Consider the following 19,725-nt stretch of genomic DNA (forward strand, 5'->3'; position numbering starts at 1 on the left):
GAGTTGACTTTATCTAATTTCCAACGCGGCGATAAAAACTGAGAAACATGATGATGATCAGCGAGGAGGAAATCTTTTATTCTGTCTTAATTTTCCTTTGGATCGTCTATTTCTGGGAGTCTTATCTTTCCTCAAGACAGGTGTTACTGATCTGCAATTTGTTCCAATATTTTCTTTTGTGAATAATCAATATGGGCATATTTTTTCAGTTTGTGACAGCAAGATGCCTGATGGAATATTGAATTCACTATCCCGTCCATGTGTGTGTGAGATGAGACAGTGGCGGATCCAGAAGTTCCTGTGGGGGGGGGGGGGTTGAGGCCCGTAGAGCCGAAGCGGGAGGGCATGGGAGGGGTGTCCCCCTCCCATTGGTGGGGGTTCGGGGGCCTCCGACGAGAAATTTTCTTTAAAAATGCTCCAAATTGTGCATTTTCCAGCATTTTAAATTGAATTAATTAGTTTTTGTCCACTTTTTTCTAGATGTTTTTCAAGACTGACCTACCCAAATTTTCAAGAATTTGAACATAAAATTAAAATTTGGGAGTTAATTATATGCACTCATTATTTCTTTTTCTTTTTTTTTTTACACACTTGCATGTACATGTAGCAGCCTAATGCCTGATAAAAGAAGTCTTTGCAAAATTGTTGGAATAATTGCTTATTCATTGGGGGGGGGGTAATTACATGCACTCTTTAATTCTATTATTTTTTACCCCCTTTACCAGCCCAATGTTTGAAAAAAAAAGTCTTGAAAGACAATTAAAAAAGTGGCCAATTCTTGTGTTCACAGGACCTCTACTTTATACATATCTGTTTTACCTAAATTCATAATACAAAGTTGTAACCGTTAGTTGTTTTTTTTTTTAAACAACATTCAACAGTAATTTAAAAAAAAAAAATGCAGATCTTTTGCTTTTTAAAATTGCATTGAAACTTCCATCTACAAAAGGAACACTTTCAATGTGCTTTTTGGTACAGGCCACAACGTAAACAACTAGTAAACCATTATTACTCGAAGGGTCAACTTTCCCAGTAGTAAAAGCAACCTGATTATGTCATGAAAATATTGTATTAATTGATTTTTTCTAAATAATAATAATCACAGTTTATTCACGTAGTTCAAGAAACACTGATAAAGTAACATTCATTAAATTCTTGAAAGTATATTAGTTTACTTAAGCAATTATACCAAAACCGTAATAACTACGTGCAGTTTTGGTTGTTAGTATATGACCTTGTGTGATCTCTACTGTTGATTACCTGTGTATTGTACTGTGCACTAAAGCAGAAAGGGATTTCTCGTGGTGGCTGTATATTTCATCTCTTTGTGTATAACAATGGGCTTGAATAGAGTCTCATTTATGAAATATATTGTTAAAATGACACTTGTAAAAAAAAATTTTTTTGATTGGGTGGTTTTTTTTTCCCGAACCCCCCCCCCCCCCCCCCCCCCCAACCCCCCTGAATCCGCCACTGTGTGAGAGAGAGAGATTACTGTCTTCAATTATTGCCCCTTTTGGTAATGAAAAGGTTAAAAAAAGAAAATTCATGAAAATGGTTTTCTCACCTTAACTTTAATGTAAGCAGCATAAACTATTTTTCAGAATGGTGGAGTCATTTTTTGATGAAATAATTATGTTCTTGATATTGGCCCTACTTATTTCATAATTTAGATAATTACAAATTTGTTAATCATACCCATTTTATTAATTACAGCAGGTCCGTAGGAAGCAAATTCAGTTTGGGGGGGGGGGGGGGTACAGCCATACATTTTCAGTTGACAGTTGAGGGGGCACTACTTCCAAAATTTCCTGACAAACAAAAAAAAAAAAAAACAAAACAAAAACAAAAAGGTCATCAACTACCAGAAATTCCTTGACAAGCAAAATAAAAGTCATGAGATGTTTTTATTGAGGGGGCACAACCATATAGTATCTATGTTTACTAATACACTGTTACAGTACTATAGTAATTTATATACCGACAGAATAATTGGAGGGGGGGGGGTTCCTACGGCCATGTAAAATGTATCTGTAAGTGACTATCATTATTAGCATCCAAGGACACCCAGTTCTTCCTCTTTTAACATCTGTGTCTTTTAATGTTAACTCTAAGTTAAAAAAAAATTACAGTAAATTATTAGATGCCTTGTACTAACAAAAAATGAAATCCAACTTTAATATGTAATTAAGTGTACAATTTTACAATATACAGGGAGTTTTCTGGTACATAAACCTGATAGGATAAATGGGCATTTTTTGTCTTAAGAGAACTTTGAACAAACTTGAAAAATTGTAACATTTATTTATTTTATATTTGTAGAGGTATCTTGCGAAAACAGTAACAGATGTTCCAGCAGAGCTAGAAAAAGTATTGGACCAAGAAACATTCACCAAAGCTAGGCTCTACTCACTGGACAAGAGTACCTTTGGCTTCTGGTCGGGTGTTTACCACCAGCTAGAGTCCACGGTAAGAGGGGTTATCTCAGTAGTTATATTGAGATATAGTAATGACTAATGAGATGTGGTAGAGTCTATATGTAGTAAGAGGAGTGTCTGTGATCTCAGTGGTTGTATTGAGATATTGTAATGACTAATGAGATGTGGTGGAGACTATATATAGTAAGAGGAGTGTCTGTGATCTCAGTAGTTATATTGAGATACTGTAATGACTAATGAGATGTGGTAGAGTCTATATATAGTAAGAGGTGTGTCTGGGATATCAGTAGTTATATTGAGATATTGTAATGACTAATGAGATGTGGTAGAGACTATATATAGTAAGAGGAGTGTCTGTGATCTCAGTGGTTATATAGAGATACTGTAATGACTAATGAGATGTGGTAGAGACTATATATAGTAAGAGGAGTGTCTTGGATCTCAGTGGTTATATTGAGATATTGTAATGACTAATGAGATGTGGTAGAGTCTATGTATAGTAAGAAGAGTGTCTTGGATCTCAGTGGTTATATTGAAATATTGTAATGACTAATGAGATGTGGTAGGGACTATATATAGTAAGAGGAGTGTCTGTGATCTCAGTGGTTATATTGAGATATTGTAATGACTAATGAGATGTGGTAGAGACTATATATAGTAAGAGGAGTGTCTTGGATCTCAGTGGTTATATTGAGATATTGTAATGACTAATGAGATGTGGTAGAGTCTATATATAGTAAGAGGAGTGTCTTGGATCTCAGTAGTTATATTGAGACATTGTAATGACTAATGAGATGTGGTAGGGACTATATATAGTAAGTGGAGTGTCTTGGATCTCAGTGGTATATTGAGATATTGTAATGACTAATGAGATGTGGTAGAGACTATATATAGTAAGAGGAGTGTCTGTGATCTCAGGGATAATATTGAGATATTAATGATGTTGTAATGAGATATGGTGTGTCAACTCAACCACAGAATGAGATAGCATCATATCATTATTGACTTGTATAAGGCCAATGCTGTCATCTACAATGCATGCAGCTAATTGAGAAGACAGTATTCACCAAATCAGAGGGTTGACATGAATATACAGTTGAACTTCAGTACCTTGAACATTAGTATCCGAAAATACTCTGAATATGTTTGAAGTGTATTGGAAGTCTCAACTACTCTACCTTTCTCTATGTATTTTAACCTTGATATTTGAGTCATTACGTGTCTCAAAGTTTTTTTTCTCTGTCGCATCAAGTGCAAGATAACAAGGTGTGACTGTAGTTATTTGAGAGTAGCTAAAGTGCTTTTCAATGCTACAGTTAGTTAATATTCAGAAACTGCACTAAGATCGATAAGTTGAAAATATTAGGATTCAACAATATTAATAATTCTAATTATCATAGTTTTTTGCCAATATATGTAGTACAATAGTTTCCTTATAAAATTAGAATAATGCAGCTGTTAGATCACATTTCTTGGCAAAAAATGGAAATTTTACTTGGAACATTGTCTGAGGCAGTAAACTAAAACACTGCAAAGTTTCATTTGTATAAAACTAGGCAGAGAGTCCTAAGTTAGGAAACTTGTTCTCGTTCTGTTATATATTGATAAAACTTCCCACCAACAGGAAAGCTGAAACAGCTACTAGGGCTGATCAGTTGTTTAATTATAAGGATTTTTAAAAAAAAAATGACTTCATTGTAATAGCATGTTTTTCAACAACTTCTGTTATCTGGTACAATTCCAGTGCTTCATTTAAACTACAACTTTGATAGGTTTCAAATAAAATTTTCATGATTATAGTTTTTGATGAAGATTACTAAGGTACATGTAGCATTTATTTTGTTTCAATATGCATTTATCATTATGTCAATTTTTCCAGGTAATTCTGTGTATTGGTGCCCTGCCATTTGTATGGAAACTAGCTGGCAGGATAAATGGCCATTTTGGATATGGCACTGAATATGAGGTGACTATATTTTTAATAATTAAAAATGTCTATAAGTGCAGAATGTTTAAGTTGATAATGATTAATATATACATTTGCAAATGTTTTCTTTAATATAACACTATTAAAAGCAATGCGTATCTATATCCGTATAAACACAGGTTCCTCACGTCATAAACGTTCGACTTAATTTCTCAGTGACGTCATAAAGGGTCGACGCGCAATCAATGGATTAAACACGTGCCGTTGAGTTTGAAAAAATAAAACACTTCACACGTTAAAGATTATAATCAGGCAAATATAAAATATAAATAAGTCACAAATGTAAATATAAGTAATAAGGTATCATTTTAAAACATCTATCTGGCTATAAATACGGGTTGGTACGAGATCAAAGAGCTAAATCCACAAAGGGGCTAAATCGGCCTATTTTTTCAGGAAAATTAAACTAAGGGGAAGAAGAAAATTAACAATAGAAATATTATCCTTGGGTATCAAACGTTTATAGTTTATGCCAACTTTTTTATTTGATGACGTCATATTTGTACAGAAAACGTCTAAACACGTGCACTTTGATAGTTTTTATCAAAATAAAGCATTTTTTCCGTCTTTGGTTCAAATTTTTGCTGTGGCCACACCCTTCGAACAAAATAAAATTTATACCATTGAAAAGAGGATTAAAATATGAATAAATAAAGTACTTTTTTATTTTGTTCGAGGGGTGTGGCCACATCGAAATTAATACTTTTCGTTCGATTCAAATATCTTAGCACCGACTCACACAGTGAAAATAGCGGGGATTACCCTACATTAATATGAAAGAAAAGGATTATATATTGTTTTTTATTAATATTAAAAAGTTTCGAAATGAGAATGTTATATTTATTATAAGTTATTTTGTGTTGTGGTGCAAAAAAGTACGAAAAACTCTTGCTAAGCATGACTGCATATAGATGCAATAATGTCGACATTTTGTGTACTATATACGTGCCTCGGTCCTGACCCAAGACTTTTCCTTCAAGTAGCTGATATATATTTATCTCGTCATTATGCTGAAATGTTTAAAAAAAAATAATGTGTTCTCTTTTCCTCTGACAGCCTATTTATTTATGCTTTGAATTTGTTTTCCAACTCCCGGCTCCTCGTCACCATGGTCACTACGTAATCAAAGGGAGATCACCTGAGAAACATGTAGGCTACATCTTTATTTTCTCCTGAGTGGCCATGTCGGAATAGCCTAGAATATTAAACAGATTACATCGGATGCAACTACCAAGATGATTGTTTTGCCACCTTACAAAACATAAATGTCGACTCGTGAAGTCTGCATCGACAGCATACAAATGGTTAATGTTACGCAAATAGAGTCTATTATAACTACATGTACATGTATATTATAACCCATACCCAACATGCGTTTCAGAAATCGCCAGTGATATTTTAAGACAAAAGATTAATTAATATTTATTAGTGAAAACCTTTACTGATCCGAGACCTCTAACATAAATTATGTTACGAAGTACTGAACTAGAAAATTCGAGTTGACAAATCAAATAAACAATAGATTGATTTTACAGATCGCGTGTAATTTTTGTGATAGGCCTCTATAAGAAAAATGCCCTATATTGTATAAACGAATAACTTACTACACTGTACCAAAGCTGTGGCAACTCTGTATGGTTTTAAGTAATTTCAGTATCGCATGCATGCTGTGACCTAGCCAACACATGAAAAAAAATGTCAAAGGGAGGCTATACTTGCTATCTCTTTCTATTTTGAGTTACTCCGCTTAAATGTAACAGGCCCAAGGGAGAGAGGGCAACCAAGATTAGCAAGCATACATGTAGTAGTGTAATTTCAAAAAGGGGGATTAGAGCATTGATATAAAATAAGAAGCAAAAAAAAAAACCTATTAAATTTACAAAAAAAAAGGGGGGGGTTATTGGGGGGGAGAGGGGTTTCGGGATTCCCATCCTCACTCATTAAATACGCGTGGGACAGTTCGACCAATTACTGCTGCCATTTAAACAAGAAAGTAGTAAAGTGAATAAATAACAATGCCAAATATGTTAGTCCTTGTATATATAGGATGAAAAAATATCATATACATGTTTTCAATTTTTTTTTAATCTGCTTGAGAAAAATTTAATTTAAAAACGATTGATTTTTTGTGACTCGGTCGTTGCATAAATTTAGCATAGATCCCAGGCCCGTAGGTAGTAATTTCAGTTGGGGGGGGGGGGGGGGGGGCACAGCCATACATTTTCAGTTGGAGGCACTATCAACTACCAAAATTCCTTCACAAGCCAAAAAAGGGGGGATCAGACGTTTTTATTGACGGGGCACAAGCATATAGTAGCTTTGTTTTATGTAGTATTCTATATATCGGCAAAATTATTGGGGGGGGGGGGAGGGGGCATGGCCACCCCCCGGTTTCTACGGCCATGTATCCTGAATGTATTATTATTATTAACGGATATAACTGCTAATTTTGCCTGTCTATCATATTTGTTTTTTTGAAAGGATGTCTATATAGAATATAACTTCATAGATCGGGCATTTATGGAATTTGATCTGGTGACCAACCCGTATTTATATCCCGATAGATGTTTAAAAATGATACCTTATTTCTTAAATACATACATTTTGATATGCTCATTTTAAGAAGTTTTAAAACTTCTCTTATTTTGTTAATGTGAATTCTTACAATTTTTCTTTTTGTGTGAAAAAAGAACTTTGTTTAGAGAGCATGTAACTCAGAGCTTATTAAAACTATTCAACAGAAATAACAGAGGTAAATAATAATGCTCCAAACAAATTGAGACTCGTGGGAGTCTGGGAGAGAATTCAATGTATCAACATTGTACACAGCAAACACATAAATAAACCATGAAAATATTTTCAACTCTATAATATACTGTATGTGTACATAAAATAGCGGGCTTCATATTTTAGCGGCTTTGGTGCAGACAACGATGCTCTAATTCATGAATACCACTAATAAATAATTTATAAACACAATATATGGCGCGTTTGTGTGTAGCGCTAATTCATGAATACACTAACAACTTAATACCCAGTAATTGCGCTAAATTATGTACACGTACAGTATGTACATGTAAATGAACTGTGAGAGTTTCTTTTTATTTCTAGATTTTGCAGTCCATCACATTTATTCTGATATTTTTACTGTATTCCACGATTACCTCCCTTCCCTGGAGTTTGTATCACACATTTGTTCTGGAGGAGAAGCATGGATTTAATAAACAGGTATGGTATGAAGTGAATAATTTCAATACACAAAAAGACAGCATAGAAATTAATCAAATAATGATTTGAATAATTTCAAATAATCAATGTCTCACTATTTACAACCCCAACTTTTAATTCGTTGATCTGAAATTATGTAATTGTTGGATTGATATATTTCAGTGACGATTTACTTCAGCTAGATATATATTATTTATTGTTTTCTTCCAATTTATGTATTTTAAGATCTGCCATTCAGTAAGGGAGTGAATTCCTGTTCTCATTCACTGATAATTGATCATTTTTCTTTGCATCAGTTTAACAAAGAAAACTGTAAATCTGTTTTTACATAAATGTAAGATTTTTAGTAAAGCATTACACAGGGAAAAGTGGCTCACATGATATTCACATGATATTCATGGGATTTTCTTTCCATATGAAAAGTGTGCGAAAATCATGAAAAAATTCTATGTATGTTTAATGCAAATATCATGTGAATTGGTTGGCAAGATATTCACATAATATTTTTTTTTAGAAGTTTCATGTGTATTTTTCTTTGATCGATATTTATGCCATATGTTCTTCATCTAAAATTCCTGTGAATGTTATGTCAAAATCACATAAAACTTTTGCATAAATTTCATGAGTCTTGTTTTTCATCTCTTTCTCATGTGAAGAATTCACATGAAATTCATGCAAATTTGATATAAAATTTATGTGAGCCACTCTTGCCAGTGTATTTCTCAAACTTTCAATGAATTTTTCTTTAATTTCAGACACTGCCATTTTTTATTAAGGACACAATAAAGAAAATGATTGTAGGCATGGCTCTATCTCTGCCGATTGTGTCCCTTCTCATCTACATTATCAAGATCGGGGGCGACTATTTCTTCATATATGCCTGGGGATTTATGCTGGCTGTGTCACTGGTATTTTGCCAATTTCTTTAAGAATAGTTTAAAGATTTCAGTTAATCAAGTTACACACTGGATTTTGGTTTAGCTTTATGTAATTTTATCAGTCCTTTGAATATGTTGATGAGTTGATGATTGAAATATGAAGATGATGAGCAGTAGTCAAGCTCAAAAGTCCATTGAAACAAAACTAATTTGGAGTGGTGAAAATGTGAATACTCTTCCCTCTTCATTTGAACGTAACGAGAAGGACAATATACAAAGATTTTCAATTGACCACAAATTAAGATTCAAAATCTATTTCAGTATTTTTTCAAGTCAAACTACATGTATTTTAAACAGTTTATTTTCTGTCTCTAATCCCTTAGTTTCTGATCACCATTTATGCTGATTTCATTGCTCCGCTGTTTGACAAGTTCACTCCGCTGCCTGATGGGGAACTCAGGACCAAGATAGAGCAGCTGGCAGCAAGCATTGAATTCCCTCTCACTAAACTCTATGTTGTTGAAGGTAAGGAGAGATATACATGATATATATCAGCTACCAATAAATACATAAAAATGTTAAATCAGTATAGGAGATGAAAATTTAGCTCACCTTACCAGTACTGTAGATTCCGAAACATGCACCAAGAAATTAATTATAGTGTAATTTGTAAGAAGCATATGAATCTCAAATAAGAATATCTCACTTTTATTTTTCTGAAACTGAAATACATATTAAAACTCCTTATCAACAGTTCATTTGTGAATGCATATTCTTCCTTTTTTGATTTCTAAGAGTCATTTCGCAATATTAAGTACTCACAAATAAGAAGGATCCTACAGTATTTGCCAAAGCATCCAATGCAGAAGGGTATTCAAGTTTTACCAGAGCAAAGATTTAGCTCATTTTTTGCTTGCCGATAATGATATACATGTACATTTGTAGACCTAAAATTATTTATCAATTTCAGGATCTAAGCGTTCAGCACATAGCAATGCCTATTTTTATGGATTCTTTAAGAATAAGAGGATTGTACTGTATGACACACTTATTGAAGACTACTCTCCAGAAAAGGAGGAGGAAAAGGTATGTACCTGTATATTATCAGCTCTCTTTTTGGTTAGGCCAATATACATGTAAATTCCGTAGACTGTCATCCCTGCCTGCCTCGATTTTTTAACTGCCACTTTGTTTTTTTAATTTCTGTTTTTAAAAACTTAATTTGTCGTAATTCTGATGGGAATCGGTTTTCAGCTAAACCGTTCAACTTTCTTTTTTTATTCTGCAAATGTCGGTGTAATTTTGACATCTGACAAGATGGTGTTTCAGACAGAGTATCAAACAAGGACCAATGGTTGTTAAAGATTGTTGAGGTTGCATAGTAAGAGATATGTGCATAAAATGGAACTCTACAATGACTTACAGGGCTTTAATAGATATATCTATAAAATTGATGAGGTAAAAAAAGATATATACATGAAATGGAACTTAACTGCTTTTATTTGAATATACAATGTAATAGATAAATCAGCACCAGTCCATGAGGTCAACAAAAATATCTGTACAGTGAATAAATAAGAAATATGTTATAAAATTGCCCATCAGCCATCGGCCATGATTTAAAAAAGAAATTGGATGAGAGTCTAGGAATTTTTTATTATGGCCTTATACATGAAAGTCTATACATGTAATTTGAACTAAAAATATTGTTACTGAAGTCTTTTGTGTTGGATAATTTTGCAGAAATAATTGAAATTGATCACATATTATACACTGTACTTATTGTACAAGCCTTTTAAAAGAAAACTTATTTTGAATGGGTTTTAATTTTGCCCTTTTTTCTCCTTCATACATGTATATACAAAATTTGTAAAGATTACCTATTTCCAGGGTTGTCTAAAAACCTGGGAGCCGGGAAATTTCCCAGCCTATAATGACATAATTCCCCGGTTATTCTGGTATTCCTCCTCAACCCCCTCTTACATGTACCCAGACCCCGTTCTATTTAACGTCTCCTGCTATTTCAAATTTTAAGGACAACCCTGCCTTTCACAATCATTTTTGTTCTAATGGTCACATCAGATGCTGATTTTTGATTTGCTTTGAAATGGTCTTCACAGTGGTGTGTATGACTGTTTGAAATAGCTACATCTAGTTGATTATGTGTCCCATTCTCTTGCATTCTACGTTATTGTATATGTGTGCTTTCTTTGTTGTTCTCATCCTGAGTAAAGTCTTCATAAGTAAAAATTAAAAAAATAACACACAGAAAAAAAATGTAAAACTTGGATAAATGCTTCTCTAGTCTTAAATTCTAGGAATCAGAAGGTTCATTTCAAAGTGCCAGTAAACAGAGTTGTGAAACATCAGAGTATGTACCTGTTAAGTAATAATTTTAATTGCTTGGGGTCGTCAAAGCACATACTTAATTGAAATGACTGAAGTCCTTTGTACAGTGTAAAACCAGTTTTGCACTGCTGAAATAGTGAGATATTTATTCTTGTCATCATTTTCATGCCTATTCACATTTTTGTATGTCGTTCATTTTCATGTCTATTCACATTTTTGTATGTTGTTCAGAGTTAGAGCTGTCACATTGAGCACATATTCAAACTTATATGTTTTTCCGACATTCCTTTACAGACTGACTCAAAAGAAGAGAAGGAAGTGACAGAAGAGCCAAAATCTGAAGAAAAGCCAGCAGAGGAGAAGCCAAAGAAAAAGACAGGATGTAATACAGAGGAAATTCTGGCTGTGTTAGCCCATGAGCTTGGACACTGGAAACTAAACCATGTTCTAAAGAACTTTTTTATTAGTCAGGTAAAACTCATTATATTATTTCGAGGGAAACCTATCAATTATTAAATCTTGTGTGTATGTTATAAATTTTCTCTGTGTTCAATGACATACTTGTAACATAATTAAATTCTAGAAAAGAAGATTTTAAGATTGTTTACTTTTGAATATATATCCTTGTAATGTATAATATGAAGTGAAATGGATTTAAAACATCATGGATTGGTGTAGCTTTAGGAAACAAAATATTTTTTATTAGCTCACCTGAGCTGAAAGCTCAAGTGAGCTTAGCTGATCACATTTTGTCCGTCGTCCGTCCATCTGTCCATCCATCTGAAAACTTTTCACATTTTCGATTTCTTCTCTAGAATCACTGGGCCAATTTCAACCAAATTTGCCACAAAGCATCCTTAGGTAAACAGGATCACAAGTTTGTTCAAATGTAGTATAAATTCAAGTTTATTCAAATCATGACCCCAAGGGTAGGATGGGGACATGACGGGGGATCAAAGTTTAACATAGGAATATGTAGGAAAAATTTTTCAAAATTCTTCTTCTCAAGAACAGCAAAGCCATGATTTGTCACATTGATATTAAAGTATCTTGAGGTAGTGTAGATTCAAGTTTGTTCAAATCGTGACCCTTAGGGGTAGGATGGGGCTACAATGGAGAATCAAAGTTTCACATAGGGATATGTAGGAAAAAATCTTCAAAAATCTTCTTCTCAAGAACAGCAAAGCCATGATTAGTCTTATTAATATGAAAGCGTCCTAAGGTAGTGTAGGTTCAAATTTGTTCAAATCATGACCATGGGGGTAGGGTGGGGTGGGGCCATATTGGGGGTCAAAGTTTTACATAGGAATATATATAGGGAAAAATCTTCACAAGAACAGCAAAGCCATTATTAGTCATATTGATATACTGTAGGTAGTGTATATTCAAATTTGTTCAAATCATGACCCCCCGGGGTAGGGTGGGGCCACTATGCTCTATCAGAGTTTAATATGTTGATGTATAGGAAAAAAATCCCTTAAAACTTTTTTTTCAAGAACAGCAAAGCAATGTTTAGTCCATCTTCGCTAGCCAAGGGTTTCTGATACGCTACTCTCCTCATCAGCCCTTGGCATACGGTGTTAAAAAAAGTTGGGATTTTTTTCTCAAGTTGTGATTGGAGTTGATCGACATCGTTCGACCAATCAGCAATTGTTTTTGTAAATGACGATATTTGCGTTCGGGATATATCTTGACTCTTTAATATTGGTAATGTAAAACGCAAGTAAACAATGATCCGTAAGATAACATGCCATTCTATGAATAGCTATATGGTGTCATCCAATATCTAAAGCTACGTGCACAATATGTGATTAAGAATCTATACTGAAGATGTAGATTTGCAAATTCACATAACTCAATACCTTCTTGTTAATTATTCTTTAAAAACAAAATTTTTTTAATACGCTTTTTATTTCTGTCGATGACGCAATCTTCGCGTACCTGGTAAGAATCATGATCACGTGACAAAAACAATCCCGTCTTTTGTCAGCACCGTATGCCAAGGGTTTATGAGGAGAGTAGCGTATCAGAAACCCTTGGCTAGCGAAGATGTGTTTAGTCACATTGATATTGAAGTATCTTGAGGTAGTGTAGATTCAAGTTTGTTCAAATCATGACACTTAGGGGTAGGGTGGGGCTACATCAATAAAAATAATGAAACTTGGGTTTAGGGTGGGGTTACAATAGGGATTAATGTTTTACATAGGAATATATACATGTAATAGAAAAAAAATCTGCCGATGAAGAACAGCAGGACATACTGACTCAGGTGAGCGTTGTGGCCCATGGGCCTCTTGTTTCTTCAGTGATTAAATTGCAATATTTCCAGGTGATTGAATGAAATAATTTGAATGTAATTTACACATGAAATGGAGCATTTACAATAAGTAAAAAAAGATTTTTTTTTATTTTCCAGCTAAACTTGTTCCTTTGTTTCATGGTGTTTGCCATGTTATCAAAGAAATTGGTGATTTACCGAGCATTCGGATTCGACACAGAGCCAACACTTATCGGTCTCATGATCATATTCCAGTTCATTTTCCAACCTTATCACGAGGTATGTATTAATTTGTGAAGAGTATCCAAATACTGATAGAGGTTTTGAAGCAAGGCATGGTCAGAAATGAATCCATGTCCTTACATGTACCAATTTGAAATGATGGATCAACTAGTTAAAGGACAGATAATACAAATAAAAGAAATGGATGCCATGATTGATATATACTTTTGGCCTTATTTTGTTTGTGAATAAAATAGATATAAAAATTTTAAAATTTTAAGAAATTCTGAACTTTCTATGCTGTTCAAAATTCTATATTTAGCCGCCACTCTTATAAATCTTTCCAACTTTTAAATCACATTTTAAGAATTCATTGTGAAACATTGTGAATAAAAATTAAAATCTACCTGGCTAAACTTTTTCATTTCACATGCATGTAGTAAACATGGTTTTAATAGTTTTACTCATGATTTTTGGAGAAAGTTTGTATTACCTGTCCTTAATGTGTTCTTTATTTGGGCAAAAAGTCTGTGTTTAAGAGGTGAAAAACTGTGGGAGGGAGTGAATGTCATTTAATTATCACATTAAAATGAAAAAGAATTCAGTAAAGATAGCAATTGCCAAAATTGGCAATTGCAAAAAGTTACCACAATAATATGATAGACCTTGATGTAAGTACATGTGCTATATTTGGTTAAAAAAATCTTTTTAGAATTTATTTTGTATCAAAAAACATTTTTATAGACTATATGTATTGTTTCTGCATTAAGTACTAATTAAAATTAAACCAAAGAAAGTATCTAGATTAATATGGTTGATCAAAAATAAGTTGATTATCGGGTTTCATGCTACTTTTAAGGATGGAAAAAGTTTATTTTTGCAGAAATAACAGAAATGCAAATAGATGTAATTGTTTAAATTTTGAATAAGAAATGCATAAATTATATATAAACCTCTGAAAAATCTTCATTACAGGTTCTGGGTTTCCTGATGATAATCTACAGCCGACATTGTGAGTTCCAGGCCGATTTCTTCGCAAAATCTCTGAGACATGCTAAAGAACTGAAATCAGCTCTAATCAAACTAAATAAAGACAATCTAGGATTCCCCGTCACAGACTGGCTGTACTCCATGTTTAACTTCTCACACCCTCCTCTATTAGAGAGAATGAAGGCTCTAGAAAAAACAGACTAGCTAAAGATTTTGATTTAAAATTGTCTCCAGGTTTTTCTTTTATTGTGTTGATGAAAAAGTGAATTAATAAACTTTAATGTTCACTGGTGATTTAGTTTTTGAAAAGTAAACTGTCAATGATGAAAGAAGAATTAGCCTTTTCAGGATAACTGCAGTACTGCTCTTTTGAAGGGCAAAATGATAAAGTTTGGTGAAATATGGCGTAAAAGTAATTGTTTTATATAAATAATTTAATTATCTCGTAATAAATTTTCCCCAAACATTATTAATTTGCCCTTCAAAAGAGTAAGTTCCACAGTTATCTTGAAAAGGGCTAATTTGTGCTTACTATTAAAAAAGTACAAAGCACCATTAGCTCGAGTTGTTATTAATTTTTTCTCCAGGATTTCTTTATGATTTATTTTTAGGACACAAGATAAAATGTAAGTCACTCTTTCCTTTTATAAACACTTAAATCTCATTGTTTCAAATGACTTACAGACTTCATTTTTACCATATACTAAGTACATATTCATGGTTTTGACCTCCTTGGGGCCTACAAAATGTGGATTTGGTCTTGGAATTTTTTAAGACCATGATGAAAATTTAAGTAAGTAAACAATCTTTTCTGAAGAGTGGGTCTTCGAACCAAATTTTTGCAAGTGTAGAAAGAAACATCTTTCCATTGTCTTTCATTATTCGTTCCAATATGGAGCGATGACCCACTCTATTAAAAAATACTTTTAAAGCATCCAATTTATGTCGGATTTTGTGAAAATTTAGTGTGTTGCCATTTTGTTGTGTTTATCATAATCAATTTCGCAGTTACTGTATGCACGCATCATCAATTTTGTATGCAATTGGTAATAAACATTACCTAAATTTAACAAAATGTGGAATGTGTGAGAAGTAAATTTATTGATTTTTTTTATCCGTCGTTATGTGGGCATATGGCTTGGCTCATCCCCCCAGTTTCTTTGCTGGAAGAATGTGGCATGAGCGCTTTTGATATATATTCGGCAGAAATTTGCGCAATTGAAATGTAAAAAATTTATTTAGCCTTCAAATTTTAGCATCCTATTGATACACGGGGTTCTTGTGTTATAAAAAAGCCCCTTATTTTCCTCATACTGTTTTTTCAATTGCTAAATCAGCCATGAGATATATGAATGGCTAAAGGTAGATGCGTCATTTTGTACGAAATTTTACATTTTCCGACACGTTTTTCTATTAATTTGCTTTTGCTTTCTGTGGGTCATCTCTCTACGAAATTAAAACATGATCTTTGTGCATTATAACTCAACAAAACTACTGAAAACATGTAAACAATAGAAAAAAAATTAGAGAGAAAACCCAGAGACCATAAAATATGACCCCCCCCCCCCCTCATATTCACAAGCTATAAACATGGTAAATGCAATACTTCGTCACTGGTTTAAAACCGCTATTTTGTGTGTAACCTGTCTATGACGGTTGTAACTGGAATTTTTCAGTTCTGTCCTCCCAATGAGCACGATTTATCAAAATTTAAGAAAGATAAGTTAACATTTGACTTTGTTACGTTACTCCACTGAAATTCGATTCACTTGTTTATTTGATATGCCTTATTTATACCCTACAGCATTTTTTAAAAAAATTATTTAAAATTATATTCGGCTTTCACAAAGTTTGCGATTAATTTTTTTTAGATTCATTTCTCGATGAACAAAATTTATATAGCCATTCCTATAATGAAGTTGATAGAACTATACAATAAGAAAATTAATAGGACAAATTTTCCGAATATCTGGACACGCTTGCCTCTGTTTTTTATTCACAATATACTTGTTCAATTTTTAAGTATTATTTAGAGAACTCGACAGGTGCTGTATCGGAGATACAAATTTGGGGGTTGACGAGTGCGTAGCACGAGTCTCCACCCCCAAATTTATATCTACGATACAGCAAGTTCTCTAAATGATTTGTGACACGATCAATTAAAAAAAAAACAACCGCCCACTTTATAGCTGTGCAGCATCCAAACTTCCGCCAGAATTCGTTTGTGAGGCCTCGACGGGAACTATACATCCGCAGTATATATTTCCACGGACAACGTAAGATTTTGTCAGATTAGTTTGACAACGGGGTAGACGTAACAGACTTGAAGTCAGTCTTAATTGATAAGGGGCGTGCTTGATTTAGCTTAACTTGTGTACACCGATGTGAAAGGTGGTGGTGTATAATCAAGTGCATTTTACGGGGTGTAGTGTATATGGTGTAGTATATGTGTTACATGAAAGTTTTAGAATTCATAGAATATAAAACTAACTATAACAATCTTATCCTACCAGGCTAATTTCCCCAAACTTCACAGACGAAAAAGTCACTGTGAAATATGTTTTGGTTCTCGCCAGTGTGTGGCTAAATTTTTATGTTTAAAGTGAAAAAAAAATTAAAAAAACATTAATAATTGACTAAATTATTTAAAATGGTCAAAAAATGATTTCAATGTCATCACTTACAAACAAAAGACAACTTGAATGTGATTTCTTATCCTTTATATCACATAAAACCATTTCTTAAATTTTCAATCGTACCATTCTCCGCTATATTGGATTCAGTGTACACCTTTCAACACATGCCCTAAATTTGGTGTAAGAAAGTGTACAGCGCGCCCTTAAAGTGGACGATTTAACCTTGTTGTAGATGGAGATTGATCCTTATTTATTTCAGGGGTCTTAAAATCTTATTTTAACTCGATATACATACAGGCGATACAGACAGTTTTTCGATGGACTTTGATGTTACGGATTTATATTTTCTTATATTGAAATGCGACATTAAAAACGAAGTGAAAGAGATGTGCGGCAGTCGTCATCGATAAGGATTTAAGATGAAATTTAAATTAAAAAAATCTGAAAAATGGACTTGATTGCGTTTGCACGAGACGGGTGGAAAATGGGGGGGGGGGGAGTGCGAATTTCACCTAATGTATGGTGCATCCGTGAACCCATTGGCATTACTATTTTGAAGGGGACACAAAAAGCAGGGAAAGCAAACAGGTTTTCAGGAATTTATCCAATAAAGGATATTTTCCATAATTGCGAATTTTCCTTTTCCTTTGGCCGGGATCGGAATAACGTGTAGAATCTGTGTGGAATAATTTTTTAAAAGTGATTGAGAAATTCTGACATTTTACATTCCTAAGGAAATATTTCTCCAAAATTTATAATAGGAAAAAAATCAGGATTTACTATTTGTACGTGCTTTTGATAAATTGAATCATATTTATTTTTAGACCGTGCTGTATTTCAGATACAGAACAGTTGGCTAATACAAGACAGTATACAGGGCTTTAATACAGAACGGAAAGTAGCTCCGCCCACTGCATTCCCGTTCTGTATTGCTAATACAGAACAGCAAACTTCAAAGAAAAACACCGCAATCGTGTCACAATAAGAAAATGCAGAAATATTTTGTGCTTTTCTTCGAGTTTCCTGAAAATATATTTGAGATTTGAAAATTTTCCCTATATATATATATAGGCTCGGGGATAAAAAACACACAACTCGTTGGATAAAAATCATATCCAACTACAAATCATGGGAGATTCTTTTTATCCCATGTTTAATACTTCACAACCAATGTTTTACACTGTTTTATATAGGACTCCACTTTATTTTACTTCATCGCGCTAACGCAAAAACCATTGTGACGTCACAACTGTGGATTATGAAAAATTTATCCAATGAGTCATATCCACGGGATAAAGGGGTAAACATGGGATAAATATATATATATAACGTGTTTATTTAAATGCATAGCAACTAACGTTGAACAACGTATTATGACGTCACAATGTACATACATTAGAAAAACAACGTCATGAATCAAAATCGCGCGAAAAACATCTGAAAAGATTGCGAGAGTTGCAAAAGTAATCAAATGATATATATATTTGGACTCTAAATAATGTAAAATGAATTATTCCATATAAATAAACATATTCATATATACAATGTACACACGCAAAACTGTTCATATAATGGTTTAGGGGCAATAGTGCTTCCTTTTATTTATACCAAATGGTATATAAGTATTTAATTTTTTTCTTCCGTAGATTCTCTCTATATTTCCGATAAATGTCATTATTGTACAGTTTTTCAATACCTATAATACTGTAATCTTTTAATGTGTGAAATTCTGAGTAAAATGTGCAGCAACAGGGTCATTGGTTTCTCTTCTAATGAGTGAGAGATTTAAGACATGTCTTTGGTATAAAGTCCCACCAGTTTCTCCCACATATACACAATCTTATTACACTTTTTACAAAAAACTCCATATACAACATTGCAAGATTTACAATTAATATAATTTTTGATATGATAAATATTTCCCTTATTGTCCTCAAACAATAATTTTATGTTTATAAAATATGCATTTAAATAAACACGACTGATGAAGGCCGGTAACACGGTTGAAATATTTCAAAAAGTGTTTTAAAGTGTTTTTAATATATATATATATATATATATATATATATATATATATATATATATATATATATATATATATATATATATATATATATATATATATATATATATATATTACGATTTACTAAAAGAATAAACTTTGAGAAACTGAGAAACTAACATGGGTATAAATATACATGACTTTATGAATTAAGTAACATATTTTGTTAGCATTTCAATTACATTTTATATAACTGCTGATTTTTAAAACCGGAGGAACAAACTACCTAACGATATTTTTAATTCATATGTCAGATATCCATTTTCTACGGTTCTATTGATTTAGTGTAAAAGGATTCTGCATTACAAGTTCATTGTAAACATGTTATCAAAGCTATCTTGTAAGTCAACAGCAAGGTATACGATTATTTACGATCATATACTCTCAGTATATACTTACAAAGTATGTCAGTATTTAAATCGATATCTATATTTATCTCCAACCAGGAAGTAAATTAGAGATCTCGTTCAAGTCTCACGTGGAGTCTCATTCTAATATTCCAAAGTCTGTCAACAAAGTCATTTATAGGTCATTCAAAAAAAAAAACTGTAAGTATAAAACATTTCAATTAATGAAAATCAATTTTACGAATAATTATGGAATGATTTACAGATGAAAATGCATAGGATGTCACAGTACACGTATACCTTTACAGAC

At 32.9% G+C, this 19,725-nt stretch overlaps 1 protein-coding gene across 1 annotated transcript; it reads left to right on the top strand.

Annotated features, from left to right (window-relative positions):
- The first annotated feature begins 5 nt into the window (after positions 1-5).
- On the top strand, positions 6-14,657 carry LOC133201501 (CAAX prenyl protease 1 homolog). Its single transcript, XM_061337297.1, has 10 exons — positions 6-140; positions 2,323-2,469; positions 4,318-4,404; positions 7,537-7,653; positions 8,409-8,561; positions 8,915-9,056; positions 9,502-9,617; positions 11,175-11,351; positions 13,297-13,437; positions 14,356-14,657. Exons 1-10 carry the CDS (start codon positions 48-50, stop codon positions 14,572-14,574), a joined length of 1,392 nt encoding a protein of 463 aa, XP_061193281.1. The 5' UTR covers positions 6-47; the 3' UTR covers positions 14,575-14,657.
- The last annotated feature ends 5,068 nt before the right edge of the window (positions 14,658-19,725 follow it).

Source organism: Saccostrea echinata, unplaced genomic scaffold, assembly GCF_033153115.1.
Source record: "Saccostrea echinata isolate AGI-Se365-2 ecotype Australia unplaced genomic scaffold, CSIRO_AGI_Sech_v1 ptg000044l, whole genome shotgun sequence".
Taxonomy (NCBI): domain Eukaryota; kingdom Metazoa; phylum Mollusca; class Bivalvia; order Ostreida; family Ostreidae; genus Saccostrea; species Saccostrea echinata.

What these genes read in the sequence shown, in the direction of transcription:
- LOC133201501 (XM_061337297.1), top strand. Translation starts at nt 48, where the DNA reads ATGATGATGATCAGCGAGGAGGAAATCTTTTATTCTGTCTTAATTTTC. An exon ending in ACCACCAGCTAGAGTCCACG is followed by an intron (nt 2,470 to 4,317) that starts GTAAGAGGGGTT and finishes CAATTTTTCCAG; the next exon opens with GTAATTCTGTGTATTGGTGC. An exon ending in TTTTCCAACCTTATCACGAG is followed by an intron (nt 13,438 to 14,355) that starts GTATGTATTAAT and finishes TCTTCATTACAG; the next exon opens with GTTCTGGGTTTCCTGATGAT.